The sequence below is a fragment of the Procambarus clarkii genome, chromosome 23 (genome assembly GCF_040958095.1).
Source record: "Procambarus clarkii isolate CNS0578487 chromosome 23, FALCON_Pclarkii_2.0, whole genome shotgun sequence".
Lineage (NCBI taxonomy): Eukaryota > Metazoa > Arthropoda > Malacostraca > Decapoda > Cambaridae > Procambarus > Procambarus clarkii.
Window position 1 is genome coordinate 10,098,852 of NC_091172.1, and position 27,232 is coordinate 10,126,083.

The window sequence follows — 27,232 nt, forward strand, 5'->3', positions numbered from 1 at the left end:
AGATTGCCGGGTTTGGTTTCCTGGTGATCTTGAGGCCGTTCCATCTGTTTCCGTCCCGGGTTCGGACCTGGCTGGGTCTTGTTTCGGGCTCTTGGGCCGCTCCTTGTCTTTCCCTCCAGAAGTGTTGCTGCGGCTGTGGTCCCGCCTTCGGCTGTGCATGAGAGGGGTCACAGGTTGCTTGGCGGTTGCTCAAGCAGTTGTGCGGGAGTCTGAACTTCGACGTGCTGGTCTGCCCGCGGGGTCGGGTTTGGCTTCGGCGTCTGTTTGGTTCCTTCGGAGACTCCCTTTCCGCCTCTCTTGCAATCGTTAAGTTCGTTCCTCCGGGGATCTTATGTTGGTGCTGCATCACCAGCTTCCTCTTTAGGGTTTTCGGGGTTCCGTGCCTTGGCACCTCCCCGAGCCTTTGCTCGATGTGTTCAAGGACGGGTCATCTCTCAGGTGTGGCTTTGTGACCAGTGCTCACCAGGTCAGCCGGGGATGGTGGCGTCTGTCCGTCTGTCGGGCTCACAGCACGGTTCGGGAGTTCGTGGCTGTCTGGTTTGCGCTTTGGAGGGTTTTTGTCACTTGGTGCTCTACCATTCAGCTCCTTTCAGACTGTTCTCTGGTGGTTCTTGCCGGAACCACAGGGTTTCTCTTAAGTGTTTGACCTTTGGGGTTGGTCCCTTAGAGTGGCTCGTTTGCTGGATTCTCGGGGTTTGGCTAACTGTGAGGTTCATGTCCGGGGTGTGTCCTGCGTCCTGGCGGACAGCTGTCTCGGTTCATTCCTCTGTTTGCGGATTGGCTAGTCATCGCCGACTTGTTTCGTTGGCTCTGCCAGACGTATGGACTCCTGGCCATAGATGTCTTCGAGTCGGCGTGGTCTAGGCGTCGCCCATTCTATGTGGCGTCCTTACCCGCCTGCGAGGCGTTCACGGTGGATGCTTTTCGGCAGGACTGGTCGAGGTGGGGGTACCTGTTCCTCTTCTCCCGGTCCAGCTGTTGCTTCGGGTTCTGGCTCGGTTGGAGCTCATTCCTACGAGAGCAGTTCTTATGGTCCCTTGGTGGCCGGTCCAACTTTATTTTCATACGCTGCTTGATGGGTGTCCGAACCCGGGGCGTTTTCCCACGGCTCCACCTCTATCGGTAGGTCGGACCGGTTCTGTATGTGACATGTTCGGCCTTCTCCTCGTCTCTTCGCGTCTGGTATTTTGACGTGGGTATCACTATCTCTGTGGTGATCAGATGGCTTTGTTGACAGTATCCCACCTGTGAGCTTCGTCTCGGTGACAGTATGACGTCCTGGTGTTTCTATGCACTTTTTCTTTCTCTTCGTAGATTGTTATTTTGTGCGGCGCTGGCGGAGCCGCTCCGGCTTGCTTTCGGGGTGGACGTCACATCTTCCCCATTTCATATGCTTTCTCATGTTTTGTTTCACCTCTGGCCTGCTCATCTGTCGCCTGAGCCGTCCTGATCCTTGATCAGGGTGCCTTCTTATCTTCTCCTCAGTTTGTGGTAGCCCCTTCGGTTCAGGTTTCTGCTCTTTGGTACTGGTGGTAGGTTTGTACGTTTGCAGCATTTCTCCGTCTTTCTGGCGATGGTCGAGACGGCTGCTTTCCGGAGGGGTTCTTGGGTTATTGATGCTTGATTGGTTCGGCCACGGGTGCGTCCTGTGTTGTCCGGTTGCGCAGACAGTATTTTGCCGTTACCTGCGTACCATGTCTGGGGATGCACTTTGAGTTGATCAGGTTCTCCTCATTCCCTGTTTCAGGACTCGGGTCTCCCAGGTCGTTCGCAGAGTTTTTAAGTCTTCCAGCCTGCAGTCTGTCCTTGCGCCCGTGCTGTTCGGACGTTTGCAGCTTTTGCTGCTGTGTTGGTGACGTCTAAGGCTCATTTCGGGTGCAGGGACTTGAGGGTCGCACAGGTTCTTAGCCGCCCATTCTTTATGTGTGTCTGCTCCTGTGCTTTCTTGTTGCCTTGGGTTGCAGATTGCAACCTGTTGCCTTGGCTTCGCGTTGCGGAGTTTGTGGCGGCCGCCTCCCATGTCAGCCCTTTCTTTTCCTTCTATTTGGGAATGAAGCTCCAGGGAGCCGTAGGGGCTCCCCACAGAAAACCAGTGTTGAATGTAATGAAACACCATTTTCTGGGTGAGCCCCGGAGGCTCCCTGGCAACCCTCCCTCCCACCGGTCGGTGTTTTTTTTTTTTTTTTTTTTGCGTTGGTTGAAGCTTAACTTCCGAACTGATGCTAGGCAGCCGGCGCTGTAGGTCTGGGACTACCCCCTCCCCCTCGGGGTGGGGAGGGCTGCGCGGACGATCGGCGCGGCAGTAAAGTGTGATGTTTGCTTGTTTCCTTGAGATTGTAGGGAGTTTCTACACCTCTGTTCAGTTTTTTGTTTTGGTTTTTTACCATGTGGGATTTGTTTTGTTATGCCTACCTTTCTGGGTGCCTACCCCCGGTTGATGGCAGATATGGAAAACCCCAACCACAAGAGGATTTTCCAGGGCCATTGCTCACTGAAACCTCTCTGAAGGAGCCAGGTTCTGGCGCTGGTGTCTGGTAGATCTGAACTCCTTAGCTAATGTCCCGGTCTAATATAACATACATTAGCCCGATAAGCTCCAGGGAGCCTCTGGGGCTCACCCAGAAAATGACGTTTCATTACATTCAACGCTGTTTTTTTTTATTTTATTTTTTAATTATACTTTCCTGGTGAGAATTCCTGCTTATTCGGATGTCCTGCTTATTCTATAAAGAGTCTTTCCCATATAGTCCAGATATGTCAGCGTAGACAGTATTTTCTTCACAAAGTGTTCACACAATGAAACCATATTTCCTAGATTTGTATTAACTGTGATTCATGTGGCAGCCTCATATTTGACTAAACCGACATTACAGTAGTTTCTAATTTCTAATACACCTGCATCCTGTGCCCCCCCCCTCCCCCTGGCCTAGTGACCAATGGCCCCCTTCCCCCTCCTCTGGCCTGGTGACCCATGGCTCCCTTCCCTCCCCTGGCCCCCTTTCTCCCCCCCCCCTGGCCTGGTGACCCATGGCCCCCTTCCCCCCTCCTGGCCTGTTGACCTATGGCTCCCTTCCCTCCCCTGGCCTGGTGACCCATGGCCCCCTTTCTCCCCCCCCCCTCTGGCCTGGAGACCCATGGCCCCCTCCCCCCCCTGGCCTGGTGACCCATGGCCCCCTCCCCCCCCTGGCCTGGTGACCCATGGCCCCCTCTTCCCCCCTGGCCTGGTGACCCATCGCCCCCTTTCTCTCCCCCCTGGCCTGGTGACCCATGGCCCCCCCCCCCCTCTGGCCTGGTGACCTGTACTAAAAATGTATACTATATTCCACCAGTTTTATCGTCAGTCACTTAGAAGCAGATTGACCAATCTGTTAAACGTATAGTTGAACTTTAGTTCCTGGCCAGTTTCTGTGAGTATTTCTCTGGCATCTGGAGGGAAGGCAGTTGTTGACCCTCAAGATTATACTTGTTATTTTCATTAAACAAATTTAGATTATAATTTTGTTTAAATTACCTAATTAACTTGAGTTTTACACTTTCAGTTTCATGTCCAGCACCCCTAAAGAATAGGGACTTTGTCCTGCAGCGGTCATGGCTAGACACGGGAAGAGAGTTGTATGTTCTGAATCATTCTGTATTCCATCATCAGTATCCTCCAAAGAAGGGATTTGTACGAGGGCTTTCTCACCTTACTGGTAAGTTGTGTAAGAGTTATTTACATTTCTTGAGTGATTTGTCACGCAAAAATTGTATACAGAGATTAGTTAATCAATAGTTGGGTCCTGTAATGCATTGGTCAACATGCTCGGCTCACAACTGAGGATCCCAGGTTCATTTCCCAAGTGGGACAAAGATGGTTGGGCAACTTTTATTGGCTGCTCCTGGGAAAAGTCATCAGTTGTTGGTCTAGGGGAACCTTGATGAGCCTAACTGGCTTCCTGTTTCCGAATGTGGGAAACCATGTGGTGAATTATATATGCAGTGGAACCTCAGTATTCGAACAACTCGCAAATCGAACTTTTCGGCATTCTGACACTGTGTTTATGTTTAGTATTTGTCTGTTTGCTCGGCATTGACACACAAACACACATCCCTGATGTGTCAGTTTTGCCATAGCTGTCGTTCAGTGCACAGCCATTTACACTTTTCTTTTGGATATTTTGAATATATTTTAATTTAGTGTAAATATGTCACCATGTTACCTAAGAAAGTTTGTGATAAAAGCCAAGCAAAAAAGAAAAATGGTTAGAACCACAAAAGAGATGAAGACAAACCTCATAGCTAAATATGAAAGTGGTGCCCATGTGGATGCGTCTGCTCCTGCTACCGAGTTTGGTATGCCTAAATCTAGCTCTCTAATAAAAGAAATGTGTGCAAAATGGGGAAAAGTGCAAAGTTTTCTTGAAAAATATCACCCTGACAAAGTTGTGACTAACTGTTATAATCCTGTTGAATGACAATGTTATGTCTTTCTTCAGAAACATTTTAAAGCGCAGGCAAAAGCAATCATCCTTGGACATATTTCTTGTAAGAAAAGCAAACAGTGAGTCTAATGAGGGAAACAAAACAAGATAGAAAAGAGTAAACCCCAGAAGCACAGCTACCAGAAGTTATAATGGTAGGGGTCTCCCCTGCCAAAGAATATCATCTCTCTTCCTCTGCCTCACCACCTTCACATATGCCATCAACTCTCCTAAGTGCACGTAAACTGTGTACTGTCTTACCATTTATTTCATTTAATTATAGCATTAATATATTTATTTTTCAAAGGGGAACCCCTACGGCTTCCCGGAGCTATCCAGGCTGATGTGTATCTCTTTAGAATTTGGCATCAGTCAATGTGGGTGGAGTTCTAGGCCTACCGGGGACCATGAGCCAGTATCTGGCCCCCCCTCAGAGAGGCATGAGGAGCAATGGCCTATGGAAATTGCACATGTGATTTGGAGCATTCTTTATCTGCCATCGACCGGGACAGGCACCCAGAAAGGTAAGCGCCTCAAAATAAACCCCTGTTCTGGTGAAACCAATAAAATAGCCAAACGAATAAACAGAACTCCCCCAAATGAGAACGAGCAAATGAGCATGACGTCACACGAGCCGCACTGCATGTCTGAGCAGCTCCCGTCCCCGCCCCCCGGGAGGGGATAGGGGGGAGCCCCAGACCCCCACGCTGGCGATCCACACCTCAGTTCTTCGGCTGATGTGATACGACATTGTCATGAGGCTCCAGCTCCAGACTCATGTGTTGTGCTGTGCTTTGGTTCAGTACTGCCCTTACAGTGGCGTGCGAGCTGGGAGTAATAATCCCAGGTACTCAGGCTGCACGTGCTTAGGGTCACCTTCCCTGAGTGCTTTGTAAGTACCGCCCTTGGGGCTTGGGGTTTTCTTCCACAAGTCACCTTCGGTCCACCTCTATTGGTCTTTTGCTGCTTGGCGATTGACCACCTCGAGTGTTTTGGGGGGTTTCCTCCCTTGTTTACATTGGGGTGTGGGGTTTTCTTTTTTGCTTTCCCGACTGCAATGTGTACATCATCCATGTACATGTGGCAGACTTTACGAAGCTGTCGGAATCCAGCAGAGAAAATACGAGAACAACCGAACAGGGCCTGGGAGCAAGGTCGAGTTAGAATCCTTGAGGAGTCTCTTCTCAGACTAGCCTCACCTGGTCCTGATCCACGTTGGTTGTTGGAATCTCCTCAATGCTTGAAACACTTTAAGGGACTCCTAGGGTCCTCATCACATTTATAAATTAGTGAATAATAGGGAACTCTGTGTTGAAGACACCTGGAGCTGAAGGCTTGAGTAAATAGTTGGCAGTATTCAGAAGTGGTTCAACAGAAACACCGCATAAAGCTTAACAGTAGTTTATTTACTAACTTAACCACTAATACAATGGGTGCTTGATTTACTTTAAATTGGCGTCAGAAAGGCTATGGTTGTATTAGCGAGACTCTTGACGTCTGACTAATCGATTCTGTTCCACTCGTGGAGAAACACCTACCTTAACACAATTAACAGCCAATCATTAACACAAAAAACCTAACTGCCGGTGTGCAAAGGGGTCATGGGAGTTCCAACCGGATACTCGGGTAATGATGATGCACAATAAATCAACAATGGCACTGTCAATGGGACAGGCAATAAACATGCAATAAACATGCAATAAACATGCAATAAACATGCACAATAATTATGTCACACAATAACTAAATGTGTGGTGTATGTGAAGCTCACATTCATAGACGAGTGTAATGTCGTGATATCACACAGATAAACACGCATACACCGTCGGGTGTCTCCACCTATACCTGACACATACGAGAAGGTGATAACTGTGGTTGATCCCTCAGATCAACACAAACACAATAATACAATAACAAGATCTTGTACTTACAGGTAGGCTACCTCTCTTATTCACTCACTCACTTATGCACATTCATGCAAGAACTCGTAGGTGGCCTGACAGCTGGTTTTGCTCGTTACGACGTGAGACCATTGATGACAGGCTTTCCCAATAAACCATACTTGACACGGAGAGTACTCGCAGGAGGGTGCGCTGTGTGTCTAACACACACACTTGATGGCACTGGCGGCGAGGAAGGTGGTGACGTCACGTAGTACCGTGAGGCAGGGCGGCTGGTGGCGGCTGATTATATGATACCATACAGGTACACTGTGGTAAAGTCACACACAAATTACTTAGGCAGCAGCACTCCTTAAGTCACTCTAGGTCACTCGCAGACATCTCAATTTGTCACCAGGGGTTACCTGATACCAGTCTGTTTCACTTTGATGATTTGTCACTAGGCTTCTAAACAATATAGTCACAATTGCGATTCCGGGCGAGCGTTGGTATATCGAAAAGACGCCGAGTTTAACTTGACGGTGAGGAATGGACGGTGTTCTTCTATTGGCCGATAGACAGAACAGGACACGTCCACTATGTACAGACTTCCTCACATGAATACCCTTGCAAGAGATTGCAGGGCTCCTCGTTGGGCATAAAGACAAGGGGTTACAATTGACCAATGGCGTTTCAGCAAAAGAGCGGGAACCAATCATATTGATCATTCCATGGTCAGTTGCAGAGGTGACGTCATGAACACTCACGACCACGTCACAGTTGTTATTCTCCATTGCGCCGGTTGAGGCTGACCCCAGAGGTCAGATCTGTCGCCTCGCTGGCATCCCCTCTCTCTCTCTCTCTCTCTCTCTCTCACGCTTGGCACCTCTACTGTGTACCCAATGACTCTATGGCATGGATGCTTAACTTCCCTGTATCTAATTACCCTTGGGCATACGGCGGCCTCTGTATTTTATAAGTATTCCTGGTTATGTGGGGCATCCTGGGACACCCAATATGACAGTTTACTATCCAGGTTTAACAGAGATGAGGCTTGTGCACGAGATCGGTGCACTGTGCACTGCAATGGGCCATTCAAGTCAGCTGTGGGATAATCTTGAGAGACCATCCTCTCACGTGGGGTAAGTGGTAGTTTTGCACTGGTAGGGGCGTGGAATACTGAGCAGCTAGTTTTCACCTATAACAGCGGCTGGCTCTGTTTCGTCTAGGTACACTGTCCTCCTGCGAGGTTTTTCTTTTTCTTTTTGCCAGGTGGGTGTCTGCCTTGGTGTCCCTTTCCCCAGTTATATTAGGGTTTGACCTTCTGTTTGGTGGTACCCCCTGCTTCATCCTCGTGAGTGGACACGTCCCGGCGGTTCAGCATTAGCAGTTTGTTTGGTAGATTTGGGCGCCGGTTAGCAGTACCCTGCCTGGGCTCACCCTTAGCAACACCAGTCTAGGGGCCCCTGGGAAACCCCGTTGGAGCGCACGGGTTCGCTGGATGCAATCCCTGGGTCCCCCTTGCTTTGTGCTAGTTTGAGGGTTGCTCTGTCCCCTTGTCTCAAGGCGATGCTCATTGTTTTTGCCTCCATCATGCTGCCTGTTGGGTCGGTGACACCTTCGACCCACAGTCATGCGAGTATTGTTGCTTGTTTGTGACTCAATTCACCCAATCTATTGATGATGTTATTTGGGTGTAGGCGGTTCGTGCGTTGCAGGCTAGGTTTAGGTTCCTGCAACGTGTTCGGTTGGTTGCTTCCCCGGATGCCACGAGGCTGCCCTGCTTTGCTTGTAGGGACTCGGACTTGGGGGTGTTGGATGCGTCGGCCTTGGTTCAAGTCCGCGCCCCTCTTGTTCCCTCCCCCTGATGCGGTTCATTCTGTCACCCCACCCCCTCCTTCCCTGCTTCCAGCTCCTAAACGTCAGAGGGCTTCAGGGTCGGGGCAGGGTTTGGAGGTTTCTGAGACTCGGCCGGTTTCGGGGATTGCCCCCTTCTGAGGTGGCGACGGAGGCATTTGAGTCTGTTCCTCCAGCATTAGCTCCGGGGTCTGACCAGTGGGCCCCCTTTTCTTCCTACTTTTTCAGCCACCCCAGCTTTTTCTTGAGAGGCCGGAGCTTTGCAGGATGACACGCCCCGGGGCCTGATGTGGAGGTTCCCGGGGTTGGGGAGGAGCTGACTTGGGGGCCTTGGGCCCCGTTGGACCCCGCCTGGGTGTTCTGACCCTCCAAGCAGGGCTTATTGTTACAAGGATTGGGGTTTTCCTTTTTCCCCCTCTGCTTACGAGTTGGATTTGTGTTCGGCTCCTCCCGGGGTTTGGTTCCGTGTCCCTGCGGGACCTTCGGTTCCATCTTTCCGGAGGTTTTCGCCTTCCTGTGTCCCGCCTGCTGAGATACGGGCGATCATTGCGACTTACCTCCTGGTGACCCAGAATGTACTAATATAATTGATCTGTCTTCCTTCAGGTTTGGGTCTTCGTCTCCATACTGGGTCTGTTATGAAGTTCTGGAGTCGTCCTGGCTTGCGGACTGCCCGTTGTTGTCTTTGGATGCTTGGGGCGCTTTCTGTCATACCTGCATTCTTGAGTAGCATGAGGTGTTGACTGTGGTCTAGGTTTACCTGGGGGCGACTTTGAACACTATAATGAGTGTCTTTTCGCTCCTGCCCGTCTGCGGGATGTGTGCACGATTCAGCTTCACTTGCAGGTTCCATCCCTGTCGGCTGAGCCTGTGGTTGAGGACTTGTGCGCACGTGGCTTACTGGCTTTGGTCTTGCGGATTTTTTCCCTCCTGGAGCTGTCTTCGGATTGGCTTGCTGGGTATGTGGAGGTGCTTGGGGTTGTTCCTGGGTCAACAACTTGGTTTCTTGGTTTCTTGGTTTCTTGGTCAAGTGCCTTGGTTTCGGCTGCTCGTGCATCGTCTGCGCTGTTGAAGCTGTTCGTGTCCATCCTGCGGGATGCAGTGTCGCATTTTTTCGCTGTGCGTCTCGTGTGTTGGCAGGTTGTGCTTGCTTCATCCTTGGAATCCGTTTGGGCCCTGGCTCTTACATTTTTTTCGCCTTTTGGTTCCTTGCTGTTTGAGGACTCTGCCGTCAAGCGGTATAGGCAGGCGGCTTCTGCCAGTTGTCGTTCGATGTCCGACTTGTTGGTTCTCCGGGGTTCCTGAATGGGTTCCTTCCCGAGGGGTTGTGCCAGGGCTCGGGGTTCCTTTCGTCAGGGTAGGTCAGAGGTGCCAGTTTCAGAGCCGGCGCCACCTTCAGAACCATCTGGGTCTGGTTGGTGCGGTGATCACTCTGTGCGCAGGTCGGGTTCTTATAAAGGGCGTCGGCCCTTTCACAGTTCGCCACATTGATGGGGCAATGCAGGGGAGGCTTGCTCTGTTCGCTCATGCCTGGTCTCATGATTTGTGGGCTTTTCGAGTCGTTTCTCACGGCTTGCGGTGGCGTTGGGTGGCTCCTCCTCTTTCAGGGAGTTCGGGGCTGGTGGGGCAGACCTCTTCTCCTGCATTCTGTCGGGTCGTCTTGGAGTGGGTGCGCTTGGGCGTGGTCGAAATGATGACGTCTCTCAGGTGGGTTTCCCGCCTGTTCCCAGTTCCGAAACGGGACTGTGCGGAAGTTCATTCTGAACTTGTCTTGTCTGAACCCCTGGGTTTCTTGCCCCTCCTTTCGGATGACCACACTGTCCCAGGTCCATCTTCTGTTGGAGCCGGGCGCTTGGATGGTGTCCCTGGACCTCAAGGACGCTTATTGGCATGTCCCAATTCATCCGAGGTTCAGGGACTGGCTCAGTTTTGTTGTGGGGCGTCAGAGTTGTCGCTTTCATTGTCTCCCATTCGGGTTGAACCTGGCACCTCTCGTGTTCACACGCCTTACCCGGGTTGTGGCCTGTCTGCATCTTTTAGGTATTCGGGTGTTGGCTTACCTCGAAGACTGGCTGGTTTGGGCTCCCAGTCGGTCCACGTGTCTGCTCGCCGGGAGTTTGGTGCTTTCCCAGCTAGCCCGGTTCAGGTTCCTGGTGAACTGGTGGAAGTCCCATCTGGTTCCCTCTCTAAGTTCGGACCTGGCTGGGTCTTGTTTGGGATTCTCAAACCTCTTCTTTGTCTCTCCCTCCGGATTCTCTTCTTCGGCTGTGGTCCCGCATGTGTTGGTTTCTGGGAGAGCTCCCGGGTCACCCGGTGGTTGCTCGAAGGCTGTGTGGGAGCCTGAACTTTACGATGATGGTCTACCTGCCGGGGTCAGGTTTCGTCAGCTGTTCTGGTGCCTTCGAGGACATCCCTTCCGCCTCTCGCAATCACTGGGTTTGGCCTCCGAGGACCTTACGTTGGCTACTGCCTCGCCGGCTTCTCCTCGTCGGGTTTTTCAGGGTTCAGTGCCTTGATGCCTACCTGAGCCCTCACTCGATGTGTTCACAGACGTGTCGTCTCTCAGCTGGGGTTTTGTGACCAGTGCTCAGCAGGCCGGCCAGGGGCGGTGGGGTCCATCCTTCCGTCGGGCCCACGGCACAGTGCGGGAGTTTGTGGTGGTGTGATTTGTGCTTCGGAGGATTCGGGTCGCCTGCGTATCGACGATCCGGCTCCATTTGGAATACTTCCTGGTGGTTCATTGTCTGAACCAAGGGGGTTCGGTGCGGTCCTTGGCTGTTTGGGGCTGGTCGCTTCGGGTGACTCATCTGCTGAGTTCTCGGGGTTTGGCTCTCCTGGCGGTTCACGTCCAGGGGGTGTGCAACATCATGGCGGACGGCCTGTCCTGGTTCATTCCCCTATCCACAGAATGGACGGTCAATGCTGCCTCATTCAGATGGCTGTGCCAGATGTTCGGGGGCCCGGAGGTGGACCTCTTCGTGTTGGCAGTTCGAGGTGTCTTCCAGTATAGTTAGCGCCCTTCCCTGATGGTGAGGCTGTGAGGATCGACTCTTTCCGGCAGGATTGGTCAAGATGGGGGGTTCCTGTCCCTCTTTTCGGCGGTTCAGCTGTTGCTCCAGGTCCTAGCTCGCTTGGTGACTTACCAGGGTCGAGTAATCCTCTTGGTCCCATGGTGGCCGGGCCAGCCTTGGTTTCAGGCGCTGCTTGCCCGGTGTCCAAATCCGGAGGTTTTTCCGGAGCCAGGGTCTTGTTGGTGTTGAGACACTGGTGGTTTTGGGGGTGTCCCCTTCTGGGGTGGTGGCGTAGGCATTGGAGCCTGGTCCTCCGGCCGATTTGTATGGGTCTGACCAGTGGGTCCCCCTTCCTTAATGTTTTTTGCGGCTTTGGGGGAACGGCTTGACTCTGGGTCCTTGGAGTAGGGTTCCCGGAGTGGGGGAGGGGTTGCCTTGGGGGCCTTGGACCCTGTTGGCCTCGCTGGGGTTTTTGTTCCCTCCAAGCGGGGCTTGGTGTTGCAAGGAGCGAATTTATCTTCTCTCCCTCCTCTTACCCTTTGTTTTAGCGTTCTACCCCTCGATGGGTTCAGTTCCATGCTCTCATAGGTTCTTCGGTTCCATCTTCTGGAGGTTTTCGGCTTCCCACGTCCAGTCCCTTGTGGTGCAAGATGCCCTTGTGGTGCAAGATGCCCTTGTGGCTTACCTCCTGCACGACCTGGATTATGCTTTCGTAATGGATCTGCATTCCTTTGTGTATGGATCTTCGTGTCTTTACTGGGTTCGTTATGAAGTCGCCCTCTCTTCTCTTTAGAGGCGTGGCATGCGTTCTGTCGTTCCGCACGCTTGAGTGGCAGGAGACTCAGACAGCGTTTCAGGTTTTCCTAAGGGGCGAATTTGAACATCTTAATGCATGCTTAATACTTAGCGCGTGGTGGCACGGCAATCGCCGCTCAGTTTGCCAGTGCCTTGCGCCCAGTGACTATCCCACCTGAATTCTTCACAAGGATTTACCGTTTATTTTCGGAGTTTTTGCTATTTGAGCATCAAATTTGTTATAATATACATCACAATGGGTCCCAAGAAAGCCAGTGGTAAGGTTCAAGGCAAGAAATCGCATGTGAGGATGACAATAGAGGAAAAGCAAGATATCATTCAGAAGCATGAAAATGGTGCACGTGTTGTTGAACATTGTAGGCAGTACAACAAATCCATGTCAACGATATGCACTATACTTGCCAAGAAAAGGACATTATGAATGCCAAAGACCACAGATACTTGAAGAAGTGGAAAAGTTGTTATTAATTTGGATACACAACAAGGAGTTCGTGGGTGATAGTGTTTCGGAGGCCATCATTTGTGAGAAAGCCAAGGTATTGCACGAAGACCTTGTAAAGAAAACCCCTGGAACGAGTGCAGAAAAAGACTTTAAGGCAAGCAGGGGATAGTTTGAGAAATTTAGAAAAAGAAGCGGTATTCATAGTGTTGTGAGGCATGGGAAGGCTGCCAGCTCAGACAAACCAGCCGCTGAGAAATTTATTGAAGAATTTAAAGAGTTTGCAGAGGCTGAGGGATACCTACCGCAACAGGTGTTTAATTGTGATGAAACAGGACTGTTCTGGAAAAGATTGCCTAAGAGGACATATATTACCAAGGAGGAAAAGCATTGCCCGGACACAAGTCTATGAAAGATAGGTTTACGCTTGTGCTGTGTTCAAAAGTGAATGGCGATTTGAAAATTAAATCCTTGCTAGTGTATCATTCTGAAAATCCAAGGGTTTTCAAACAGTATAAAGTGCAGAAAATCAAATGTGTGTGATGTAGAGGGCTAATAATAAGGCATGGGTGACTAGGATTTTTTTTTCGGAGTGGGTGAATGAAGTTGTGTGCCCTGCCATAGAAAAATATCTGCAGGAGAAACATTTGCCACTCAAGATCCTGCTTCTCCTCGACAATGCTCCTGCTCATCCTCCAGGCTTGGAAGATGAATTGTTGCACAGATACAATAAATTGCTCACAGTAAAGTTCTTTCCTCCTAACACCACTCCTCTAATTCAGCCTATGGACCAGAAAATCATAGCGAATTTGAAGAAACTTTATGAAAGGGTACTTTCCGGAAATGTTTTGAAGTGACTGAAGTCACAAACCTCACCCTCAAAGAGTTCTGGAAACACCATTTTAACATTTGTAGTTCTTTAAAACTCGTTGACAAAGCCTGGCAAGAAGTGACTCAAAGAACCCTGATCTCTGGCTGGAGAAAATTGTGGCCTGAATGTGTGCCAGAACTAGACTCTGAAGGGTTTGAGCCTGTAAATGATGCGCCTATTGTTGAGGAAATTGTTACTCTGGGCCGGCAAGTGGGCTTGGAATTGGATGGTGATGATGTGGAGGAGTTGGTGGAAGAAGATAACAAAGAACTGACCACCAAAGAACTCCAAGCCCTTCAAAAGGAACAGCAAGAAGACCCAGCTGAGGATGTTTCTCCAGTGGAGGAAGATGAGGCAGTAGCGAATGTCCCTTCTGCAGACATTAAAAAGTGGTGTCAGATGTGGGAAGAAATGCAAACTTTTATTGAAAAGACTCGCCCAAAGAAAGCTGTAGTAGGCCGTTGCATTAATCTTTTCAATGACAATGTGATGTCTCACTACAGACACATCTTGCGCAGAAGGGAAAAACAAGCTTCCATGGACAGATATGTTGAGAACATCGAGCAGTGAGCCACAACCAGGACCTAGTGGTATGGAGGCAAAACGTGCCAGAGAATGCACCCCAGAGAGGTCCTCACTGCCTGATGTTATAATGGAAGGGGACTTCCCTTCCTAACAGTAATTCCTCTCCTCCTTTCCCCTCCTCACCATCTTCCATACACCTACAGCATTCATCAGCAAGGGTAAGTAATAACTTGAACATAGTTTTGTAGTGTAGATTTAGTTGAATTAGGTATAAAATTTAGTTTGAAGTGAGGTTTTTGGGTAGTCAGGAACGGATTAATTCATTTCCCATTATTTCTTATGGGGAAATTAGCTTCAGGTTACGAGTTTTCGTGTTACGAGCCGTCTCCAGGAACGGGTTAAACTCTTAAACCAAGGTACCCCTGTATCAAGTTTAGATCTTAAATCATTTTGCAATAAACTTTGTACAATTTTGGCTGATTCTTTGAACTAATCTCTAGAATTATGGTGTTAGTAAATTATTCTGTTCATTTCTTTTGCCTGTATTCATTTAATAACATAGCAATTTGAGTTTGTCCATGCTGAGCACTACTTGCCTGACGTTACTAACCCGGCACACTGTACACACACTCGTATAAGTTTGTCATTTAGGAGACGATTTGCTGAGGATTAAAAACAATAACTTGTATAATACATGTCAAACTTTTCTTCATGTGAAAGTATCCTCATGAATATAAAAGTTTTCTACATTCAGTAGATACTAATAATTTTTACATTTGTATTTTGTATTTTTAACAGAGAATTGCTAGAAATTAGTTACCCTGTATAAAATATATTTACTGAAAATATTTTGTTGTACATGAATGCTTATAACATTAATAAGTGTGCTATCTTAATAGCAAGTCGAGCACAAACATGGTAGTAATTTGGTGTTGCTTTACATACCGCTTGTTATAACCACAAATGTGTTTTACCTAATTTCTATAACAAAGTAATGTTTTTCCTTGAGTAATGTGGCCACTAATGTGACTCTTGCTAGTGTAGTGATGTAAGACTAGAGCCTCATATGCAAGTGTGTCCATCCATAGGCTACCTGATCCGCCCTCTACCTTCTGCTGGGTGTTCCTTCAGCTACGTATCTCACTGTGATCCCAGAGGAACGCTACCACCCTGGCTTGTCAACAAACTAACTCATGTGCTTGCTCCTAAGGTAACCCTTGCTGCTGCTACTTCTCCATTCCAGTACTACTTAACTGCTGCAGTTAAAATATGATACTGTTCTCTCTGGTAAACAGTATTTGCATCTTACTGTTTTCCCCTTTGTTTTGTGGTACATACTAATATATTTTGAACCATATTGCATTATCTCAACTACATTGACTTCATTGTAATATAGTGATACAGTATTGTATTTTGAAAGGATCAGGTACTGTCCATTTTTAAGTATATTTTTTGTGTTTTATGTAGTTGATTTAATCCTTAAAGTGCATGTTTTTTTTATATAAATTATGTAAATATGATTATAATACATCTGTATAGTTATTATAGAGCTAACCAAGACCATGAAAAAATTTTGCTATTGCCTTTGGTGTAATTACTTAGTATGTAAAGAGGTTTTTACCTCTTTATCAACCTACCCTGACTTTGCGCCCTGGAGAGGCCACTCCAAACAGACAACCAGACCGCAAGTCCATAATCTCCTGAGACTGATGGATGCCTACTACTACTACTATCAAGTACCAGTGGCCTGCAGTTATCATCAGATCCCAATTTAAACTTTCATACCAGTGTTTGAATCTATGGACAACATTACCAGACAAAATAACACTACAGGAATGGGTTGCAAGTTGGTTCATGTGAGCAGAGCCCAGAACTTATTAACATGTAATAATAGACAGTACTGTATATGTAAAATTTGGACTGGCTTTGGTAACCTGATTTTTAACAGTGATAAATTTCAAGTACTGTGGTATGGTAAAAATTAAGAAGTTAAGCAAAATACAGGGTACAGAACACAATCACAACTGCCCATAGCAGGAAGCAACATGTAAAGGATCTGGGAATAATGTTGTCTGGTGACTTAACACTTTGGGAGCATAACCAAGCAAATATAATGTCAGCTAGAAAAATTATAGGAGATAGGATGGATTACAAAACCCTTCAGATCGGGAGATCCAATCACAGTGCTCATACTATTCTAATCATTTGTACTGTTCTGCCTTGAGTACTAGTCAATATTCGCTTTCCCTTCAGAGCAGGAGACATTGCGGAAATAGGGAACGTATACGGCACACATAGACAAGATAATTCATCGTGTCGGGGGACAGAAAGCCAGAGGGTATTCATACACGTTTTGGCTTTTTTTTTTTTTAATCGAATTCCTCATCACCTTCCAAGGCCAAATTACTGACCCTGCCCAGGATCCTACCCCCACAACAAGCTGACTAACTCCTGAGTACCTTACTCACTGCTAGGTGAACAGAGGCATTAGGTGAAAGGAAATGTTGGCCCAACCATTTCTGTCCCGCTGGTATTCAAACCCAAAATTCTCAATTGAGAATACTAGTATTACAATATAATGCCAGTATCACAATATAATACCGGTATCACAATATAATACTGGTATCACAATATAATGCCAGTATCAAAATATAATGCCGGTATCACAATATAATGCCGGTATCACAATATAATGCCGGTATCACAATATAATGCCGGTATCACAATATAATACCGGTATCACAATATAATGCCGGTATCACAATATAATGCCGGTATCACAATATAATACCGGTATCACAATATAATGCCGGTATCACAATATAATGCCGGTATCACAATATAATGCCGGTATCACAATATAATACCGGTATCACAATATAATACCGGTATCACAATATAATACCGGTATCACAATATAATACCGGTATCACAATATAATACCGGTATCACAATATAATACCGGTATCACAATATAATACCGGTATCACAATATAATGCCGGTATCACAATATAATGCCGGTATCACAATATAATACCGGTATCACAATATAATACCGGTATCACAATATAATACCGGTATCACAATATAATACCGGTATCACAATATAATACCAGTATCACAATATAATACCGGTATCACAATATAATACCGGTATCACAATATAATACCGGTATCACAATATAATACCAGTATCACAATATAATGCCAGTATCACAATATAATACCGGTATCACAATATAATACCGGTATCACAATATAATACCGGTATCACAATATAATACCGGTATCACAATATAATACCAGTATCACAATATAATACCGGTATCACAATATAATACCGGTATCACAATATAATGCCGGTATCACAATATAATGCCGGTATCACAATATAATGCGGTATCACAATACAGTATAATGCCGGTATTCCAATACAGTATAATGCCGGTATTCCAATACAGTATAATGCCGGTATCTCAATATAATGCCAGTATCACAATATAATGCCGGTATCACAATATAATACCAGTATCACAGTATAATACTGGTATCACAGTATAATATCAATATTACAACTAAATGCCAGTATTGCACTATAATACCTACTGGTAAATTATTGGGATTGTCTCAAAGTTCTCAAAATGTACCCTCTAGAAAGGATATGAGAGAGGTATATAATAGTACATGGAAGGTACTGGAGGGCCAGGTCCCAAATTTGCACAGTAAAATACAGTAACAACATACTGGAGTGAACGATATAGAAGAAAATGCAGAGTAGAGCCAGTGAAGAGTAGAGTTGTCATAGGCACAATGAGATAAAAGTGTATGGACATGAGAGGTCCATGGTTGTTCAGTATCCTCCTAGCTAGTATAAGAAATATTGCCGGAACAAAGGTGGAAGTATTCAAGAAAAACTACAGTTTTCTGTAAGAAGTGCTTGACCAACTGGGCTGTAATGTATATGTGGATCTATGGGTCATTCCAAGCACCAGCCTGTTGGACAAGCTCTAAAGTCAAGCCTGGCCCTGGGCTGGGCTTAGGTAGTAGAAGAGGCTCCCAGAACCTGATCCAAGTACAATCCAGGTAGTAAAAGCCTCAAGATGTCCTGTTGATTCAGTGGAATCTCAGGTTATATAAGTTATACCAAGTTGTAGGGGTAAGGTGCACAGCTGGGAGTTCCTTGATTACTGGTTTGAGTCACCTCATTACTCCAATTGATTTTCTCAATGATATGTGTTATGTTACTGTGATTTCTTTCTGTAAATAATAATAATAATTCATCGAGTCGTGGAACAGGCAACTAGTGTATGCTATATACATGTTAGGCTTATATTGAGGTCCCCCCTCCCCCCAAGATCGAACTACCGATCCTTCCCAGGCTGCATCCTCACAACAAGCTGGCTAACTCATGTTTATTTACTGCTAATAAATAGCACATTTACTGCTAGGTGAACAGAACATTAGGTGATCGGAAACACACTCAACCATTTCTGTTCCCAGGATTTGAGCCTGGAATTCCCAATTGTGAGTCGAGAATGAGCCTCACTGTACTACTGGGATCCTATTCACGTGCATGTACAGTATATCCATTGCTACATTTTAAGGGTTAAACTTCCATACTCTGAATCTGAGTTTATAAATTGCTTGAGAGGTATGATGGCCCATAAGAGAAATATTACACCTGAACATTTTAAATGCTATTTTTAACTAATTAATTACTTCCAGATGGTGAAGACGTTACATAAGGCAAGTAGACAGTACATTGCTTGGAAGTCCCATAATAATCCGAACTACAAACCTTGGATTTACCCGGAGCAGATCAACTTACCCAGGATAACTGTTAACCAGGTATTTTATTTATTTGGATAAAGATGAATTAATACAGTAGAGCATCTTTAAACCAAATTGCTTGGGACTACACAAAGTGTTAATCAAGTGTTTATTAGGTACCTGTATCATGGTACAACACCTAAGCCACTATCATTTCATGGACATCAATGGGCCCTTTATATTAATTTATTTACCCAGTAATTTTTGTGTTTTATATATATATATATATATATATATATATATATATATATATATATATATATATATATATATATATATATATATATATATATATTTATATATATATTTATATATTTATTTATATATTTATATATATATTTATATATTTATATATATATTTATATATTTATATATATATTTATATATATATTTATATATATATTTATATATTTATATATATATATTTATATATATATTTATATATATATTTATATATATATTTATATATATATATATATATATATTAGTATATTTTGGTAGCAGTCTTTCCTGTAGACATATATTATTAAGTATGACCGAAAAAGTAAGGTTAATAATTCTAACACAAATTTTCTCGATCTTTCTTATGTTTCTTTTCACTGTTGATGGTAATTCAAAGATCAATTCTCCAAAATTCATTTTTATTTCTAGTCTGACGCGACACTTGATTGCGTTTCGTAAAACTTATTACATTTTCAAAGACTTTAGTTTACACACACACACACACAACTTTAACTGAATAGAGCTTAAACATCTTTCGAGTTTTTATACCTACATTTGTGTGAAGTGACATGTTACAATAGTTTTGGATGAGGTGAAAATAAACTTTTAACACAAGACAGAACACGAAACAATGAAATACAAACAGGTATTAAAAGTACGTAACTGCAGAAGGCCTATTTTTATTGGCCCATATTTCTTGATGCTTCTATATTGGAGTGGAGTCTTGAAGTGGGTAGAATATAGTTGTGCATTAATTGGCTGTTGATTGCTGGTGTTGACTTCTTGATGTGTAGTGCCTCGCAGACGTCGAGCCGCCTGCTATCGCTGTATCTATCGATGATTTCTGTGTTGTTTGCTAAGATTTCTCTGGTGATGGTTTGGTGGTGGGAAGAGGCTATATGTTCCTTAATGGAGCCCTGTTGCTTATGCATCGTTAAACGCCTGGAAAGAGATGTTGTTGTCTTGCCTACATACTGAGTTTTTTGAGGCTTACAATCCCCAAGAGGGCATTTGAAGGCATAGACGACGTTGGTCTCTTTTAAAACGTTCTGCTTTGTGTATGGAGAGTTTCTCATGAGTAGGCTGGCCGTTTTTTTGGTTTTATAGTAAATTGTCAGTTGTATCTTCTGATTTTTGTCTGTAGGGATAACGTTTCTACTGACAATATCTTTCAGGACCCTTGCCTCCGTTTTATGGGCTGTGGAAAAGAAGTTCCTGTAAAGTAGTCTAATAGGGGGTATAGGTGTTGTGTGAGTTGTCTCTTCAGAGGTTGCATGGCGTTTCACTTTCCTTCTTATGATGTCTTCCACGAAACCATTGGAGAAGCCGTTGTTGACTAGAACCTGCCTTACCCTACAGAGTTCTTCGTCGACTTGCTTCCATTCTGAGCTGTGGCTGAGGGCACGGTCGACATAAGCGTTAACAACATTCCTCTTGTACCAGTCCGGGCAGTCACTGTTGGCATTCAGGCACATTCCTATGTTTGTTTCCTTAGTGTAGACTGCAGTGTGGAAAACTCCGCTCCTTTCCATGACTGTTACATCTAGAAAGGGCAGCTTCCCATCCTTTTCCATCTCGTAAGTGAAACGCAACACAGAATTCTGCTCAAATGCCTCCTTCAGCTCCTGCAGATGTCTGACATCAGGTACCTGTGTAAAAATGTCGTCAACATACCTGCAGTATATGGCCGGTTTCAAGTTCATGTCGACTAAGACTTTTTGCTCGATGGTATCCATGTAGAAGTTTGCAAACAGGACACCTAGGGGAGAACCCATGGCGACCCCATCTACTTGCTTATACATGTGTCCATCCGGGCTCAAGAAGGGTGCCTCTTTAGTACAAGCTTGGAGTAGTTTCCTAAAGACTGTTTTCTGGTATGTCAAGAGGAGTACAGGCCGGATCACGGTACACTCTGTCGGCTATCATCCCGATTGTTTCATCCACAGGTACGTTGGTAAACAGTGATTCTACGTCCAACGAGGCTCTTATCCCTGTGGCCCGTGTTCCACATGGAAATATAAACCTGGGGGGAATAAACCTAATAGGGGAATATAAACCTGGATATGCGTATGGAAATGTCAAGACACACAAGCCTGGAAACCCACTTCGGCCAATAAAAAAATCAAAGATGTTTAAGCTCTATTCAGTTATAGTTGTGTGTGTGTGTAAACTAAAGTCTTTGAAAATGTAATAAGTTTTACGAAACGCGCTCAAGTGTCGCGTCAGACTAGAAATAAAAATGAATTTTGGAGAATTGATTTTTCAATTACCATCAAGAGTGAAAAGAATCATAAGAAAGATCGAGAAAATTTGTGTTAGAATTATTAATCTTACTTTTTGGTCATATTTAATAAAATATATATATATATATATATATATATATATATATATATATATATATATATATATATATATATATATATATATATATATATATATATGCAGGCAGGCAGAGGGGGAGGCAGGCTGGATATGGCAGGCAGGCTGGATATGGCAAGCAGAGGGGGAGGCAGGCTGGATGACAGGCAGAGGGGGAGGCAGGCTGGATGGCAGGCAGAGAGGGAGGCAGGCTGGATGGTAGGCAGAGAGGGAGGCAGGTTGGATGGCAGGCAGAGAGGGAGGCAGGTTGGATGGCAGGCAGAGAGGGAGGCAGGTTGGATGGCAGGCAGAGAGGGAGGCAGGCTGGATGGTAGGCAGAGAGGGAGGCAGGCTGGATGGCAGGCAGAGAGGGAGGCAGGCTGGATGGCAGGCAGAGAGGGAGGCAGGCTGGATGGCAGGCAGAGAGGGAGGCAGGCTGGATGGCAGGCAGAGAGGGAGGCAGGCTGGATGGCAGGCAGAGAGGGAGGCAGGCTGGATGGCAGGCAGAGAGGGAGGCAGGCTGGATGGCAGGCAGAGAGGGAGACACACCAATGAAATGAAGAAAGCATTGATATTAGTAGTCTACATAACAAGTTGGAAAATTTAGATACTATAGTGAACTCCCATGTAGAAATAATTAGTAAATTGAAAGAAAGTAATGACCATTTGAATAGCAAAGTTTTATGTCTTGAGGGTTTAGTGAAAGACTTGCGTAAGGATAAGAATCAATTGGAAACAAATTGCAAAGCCATGGAAGAAGAAAATAAACTCTTAAAAATAGCTTTGGAAGAAGTTAAAGTAAATTTAAACATAAATGACTACAATAGGTTAGGCAAGGAAATTCAACAGGAGAAACAGCTTTTGTCAGCACAGATGGAGGAAGTTACACAGGGAATAGAACAGTGCAAGAAAGATATGCAACTCACTTATGCACAAGTGGCCAAGGAGAAGGAAAAAATAGAAGAAGCAGTAAAGGAAGTCAAACACTGCAGCAACCAAGATAAAACAAACATTAGGCTAGAAGTGAGGAAAGAATTGGCATCTAACCCGAAGTTGGTGCAAAACACAGTTGATCGGAGTAAGTCCCTGATCATTTTTGGCTGCAAAGAAAAGGCGATAACATCTAGGTCAGAAAGAGCTGTAGAAGAAGCTAAAGTAGTAGATAAAATTGTTGGCCTCGTGGAAGGTCTTACAAACAGAGAGAATGTGTGCGACTACAGGAGAATAGGCAGGTACGTAAAAGGGAAAGGTCGACCTTTGAGGATCACCCTAAACGGTGCCAAACAGATGGAAGAAGTACTAAGGAATGCTAGAAAATTGCAAAGGGATGAGGATGGGAAAGGGTGGTCGTTAAGACGAGATCTTTCAAAAGAAGATAGAGAGAAGCTGAAACTGAACCTCGCCGAGGCAAAACATTTAAATGAGAGCAGGAATGAAGAAGAAATAAATTCTTTTTTCTACAAAGTGATAGGGGTAGGCAAACCAGTAAAGTGGTACATAAAGGCAAACCAACAAAATCAATAGAGAGAGGGGGAGTGAAGAATAAGGAGAGGGGAACAAGTTCCTGAAGATTGCATACACCAACATAGATGGAGTGAGATCGAAGATACTGGAGTTAAGTGATGTAATACAGCTGCAGACACCAGACATTGTTGCACTCACGGAGACAAAACTTGAAGATGTAATTTTAAATGAGGTCATATTCCCAAGGGGCTACTCAATTTGGAGACGGGACAGAAAAATTAGGAAAGGCGGTGGCGTTGCTGTGCTGGTAAAAGAACACCTAAAGGTGAAGGAAATAATGACTGCCAATCCACAAGAAGTTGACATAATAGCACTAGAGATCTGCTATGAGGATGATAAACTAATGATGATAAATGCATATAGTCCACCGCCAAGCAGCACATGGTCAAAGGAGGAGCTAGATAGTAAACGTGAAGGTCTTATAACAATAATGAGAGAGATTATAGCGAGAGCGGATAACGATAGATCACGACTGTTGATAGTCGGTGACTTCAACTTGAAATCCATAGACTGGGAAGCATATGAAGCTAAAACAGAAGATTTTTGGACCTGTAAATTTGTAGACCTCATCCTGGAAACATTCTTGTATCAACATGTTAAACAAGCTACGAGGATGAGGGAAGGGGACGTTCCCTCCATGCTAGATTTGATATTTACCAGGAAGGAGGAAGAGATATTTGACATTCAGTACCTTCCTCCCTTGGGTAAAAGTGACCATGTCTTTTTGGGAATAAAGTATGCAATGCGTTATAAGCTGGAAGAAAATAAGGAGGTTGAAGCAGTTGAAAAACCAGACTTCAGGAGAGGACATTATGGTGACCTTAGAAATTTTTTTAGTGAGTATAATTGGACAGACTTGATGCTAGGCAAGGAAGTGAATGAGATGTATGGCAAGTTTTGTGAAATATATGATAAAGGCACAAAAAAATTTATACCAAAACAGAGATGCAGAACTAGGAAACAGGATTGGTTCAATAGAAATTGCGAGAGGGCTAGAGACCGAAAGACACAAAAATGGAATCAATACAGGAAGAGGCCGAACCCCCAAACATACCAGCGATACAAAGATGCGAGAAACAAATACACGGCAGTGAGGAGAGAGGCAGAAAGAAATTTTGAAAAAGGGATTGCGGACAAATGTAAAACAGAACCAGGTCTATTCTATAAATTCATAAACAACAAATTGCAGGTAAAGGATAATATTCAGAGGTTGAAAATGGGAAATAGATTCACGGAAGATGAAAAGGAAATGTGTGAAACACTAAACGAAAAGTTCCAAAGTGTGTTTGTACAAAATGAAATCTTTAGGGAACCAGATAAAATAAGAATTCCAGAGAACAACATAGAACACATAGAGGTGTCTAGAGACGAAGTGGAAAAAATGCTCAAGGAGCTCGGTAAGAACAAAGCAGCTGGCCCAGATGGCGTTTCACCATGGGTTCTGAGAGAATGTGCATCTGAGCTCAGCATTCCACTTCACCTGATCTTTCAGGCATCCCTGTGTACAGGAATCGTAGCAGACGGGTGGAAACAGGCTAACATAGTTCCAATCTACAAAAGTGGCAGCAGGGAAGACCCCCTCAATTATAGACCTGTATCATTGACAAGTGTAATAGTGAAAGTATTGGAAAAACTAATCAAAACTAAATGGGTAGAACACCTAGAGAGAAATGATATAATATCAGACAGACAGTATGGTTTTCGATCTGGAAGATCCTGTGTATCGAATTTACTCAGTTTCTATGATCGAGCCACAGAGAGATTACAGGAAAGAGATGGTTGGGTTGACTGCATCTATCTGGACCTAAAAAAGGCTTTCGACAGAGTTCCACATAAGAGGTTGTTCTGGAAACTGGAAAATATTGGAGGGGTGACAGGTAAGCTTCTATCATGGATGAAAAATTTTCTGACTGATAGAAAAATGAGGGCAGTAATCAGAGGCAATGTATCAGAATGGAGAAATGTCACAAGTGGAGTACCACAGGGTTCAGTTCTTGCACCAGTGATGTTTATTGTGTACATAAATGATCTACCAGTTGGTATACAGAATTATATGAACATGTTTGCTGATGATGCTAAGATAATAGGAAGGATAAGAAATTTAGATGACTGTCATGCCCTTCAAGAAGACCTGGACAAAATAAGTATATGGAGCACCACTTGGCAAATGGAATTTAATGTTAATAAATGTCATGTTATGGAATGTGGAATAGGAGAACATAGACCCCACACAACCTATATATTATGTGAGAAATCTTTAAAGAATTCTGATAAAGAAAGAGATCTAGGAGTGGTTCTAGATAGAAAACTATCACCTGAGGACCACATAAAGAATATTGTGCAAGGAGCCTATGCTATGCTTTCTAACTTCAGAATTGCATTTAAATATATGGATGGCGATATACTAAAGAAATTGTTCATGACTTTTGTTAGGCCAAAGCTAGAATATGCAGCTGTTGTGTGGTGCCCATATCTTAAGAAGCACATCAACAAACTGGAAAAGGTGCAAAGACATGCTACTAAGTGGCTCCCAGAACTGAAGGGCAAGAGCTACGAGGAGAGGTTAGAAGCATTAAATATGCCAAAACTAGAAGACAGAAGAAAAAGAGGTGATATGATCACTACATACAAAATAGTTACAGGAATTGATAAAATCGACAGGGAAGACTTCCTGAGACCTGGAATTTCAAGAACAAGAGGTCATAGATTTAAACTAGCTAAACACAGATGCCGAAGAAATATAAGAAAATTCACCTTCGCAAATAGAGTGGTAGACGGTTGGAACAAGTTAAGTGAGAAGGTGGTGGAGGCCAAGACCGTCAGTAGTTTCAAAGCGTTATATGACAAAGAGTGCTGGGAAGACGGGACACCACGAGCGTAGCTCTCATCCTGTAACTACACTTAGGTAATTACACTTAGGTAATTACCAGCCAGCCACTCGCTGCCACTCCCTCCCTCAACACCTCAGTCACCCACATTCTGCTCCCACCATACTGTTTTTGCTTTTATTCACTATATACAGACGTTATATACAAGTATCTACATTCGTGTTCACCATAACGAACCACTAAGTTGGCATGCTGAGTGGCAGTGGCAGTGGCAGGCTACTTCCTCCTTCCCTCAAGTCACCTGACTTACCCACATTCTCCTCCCACAATACTGTTTTTGCTTTTATTCACTATATACAGACATTATATATAAGTATCTACATTCGCGTTCACCATGGGAGCCGGTCGGCCGAGCGGACAGCACGCTGGACTTGTGATCCTGTGGTCCTGGGTTCGATCCCAGGCGCTGGCGAGAAACAATGGGCAGAGTTTCTTTCACCCTATGCCCCTGTTACCTAGCAGTAAAATAGGTACCTGGGTGTTAGTCAGCTGTCACGGGCTGCTTCCTGGGGGTGGAGGCCTGGTCGAGGACTGGGCCGCGGGGACACTAAAGCCCCGAAATCATCTCAAGATAACGAACCACTAAGTTGGTATGCTGAGTGGCAGTGGCAGCCCGCCACTGGCTGCCACTCCCTCCCTCATTTCACCTGACTTGCCACCATTCTCCTCCCACCATACTATTTTTGCTTTTATATACAGATGTTTATATAAGTATTTACATGTTTTGTTCACCATAACTGTCCATCTAAGCTTGTATGGTGAGTAAAGGCACAAAGACGTAGCTACTCACACAGTCAGCTGGTGGCGGCCGCCCTCAAGGTCAGATGCACTAATATTTCTCCTCCAACAATACTGTTTGTGGTGTTATTACGCTATATACACACACATTACATATAAGTATCTACCTGTTTTATTCACCATACTTGTACAAGTAAACTGGTATGGTGCCCAAAGACCATAGTGGTCACCAGTAAACATGATAAGTCGGGCAGACGACGCACCTCCCTCACCCCAAAATGGCGGCTCCCAACCTACTCCTATTGCTGTTATTACACTCTATACACACGTTATATATAAGCATCTACATTTGTGTTCACCATAGCGAACCACTAAGCTGGTATGGTGAGTGCAGTCAATAAAAGGGGGCCGCACACAGTCAGAAGACGACGCCACTATCCTCCCTCCCACAGCATTACTCCTCCTTCCATGGCGCACAGTGCTAAATATCACCACAATTCTGCTATTATCAGAACCCTGGTCAGTTTTATCACAGTCAGGGATCTACTGTAATAATATAATCGCTAAATAATAGCAAGAACATGTATAGTGTGGCATTTTTGGGCGATGCTGTGGTCACAAGCTGAGCAGCAGTGCTGTGAGCTCATGCTGCGTGCATCAGGTTTGGTAGCTCACTCAATACTGAGGCCCTTCACACCCCGGAATTTGGCCCACGATTTAAAAAAAAAATGGCGTCTGTTTACAAGAGCCCTGATGAAGGTGTGGTGAACCCCGTGTATCCGCAGGCCGCTTAAATCTTGCGCGGTACTCCA

At 45.1% G+C, this 27,232-nt stretch overlaps 1 protein-coding gene across 3 annotated transcripts in view; it reads left to right on the top strand.

The window, feature by feature from the left end:
* Positions 1-27,232, top strand: part of LOC123764064 (START domain-containing protein 10) — a 103,953-nt gene that overhangs the window by 70,554 nt on the left and 6,167 nt on the right. For all 3 annotated transcript variants that reach the window (XM_045751561.2, XM_045751560.2, XM_045751559.2), the window contains 3 exons: positions 3,540-3,692; positions 14,948-15,069; positions 18,586-18,708. In XM_045751561.2, coding sequence (XP_045607517.1) covers positions 3,540-3,692; positions 14,948-15,069; positions 18,586-18,708 — 398 coding nt within the window. The remainder of the gene's footprint in view (positions 1-3,539; positions 3,693-14,947; positions 15,070-18,585; positions 18,709-27,232) is intronic.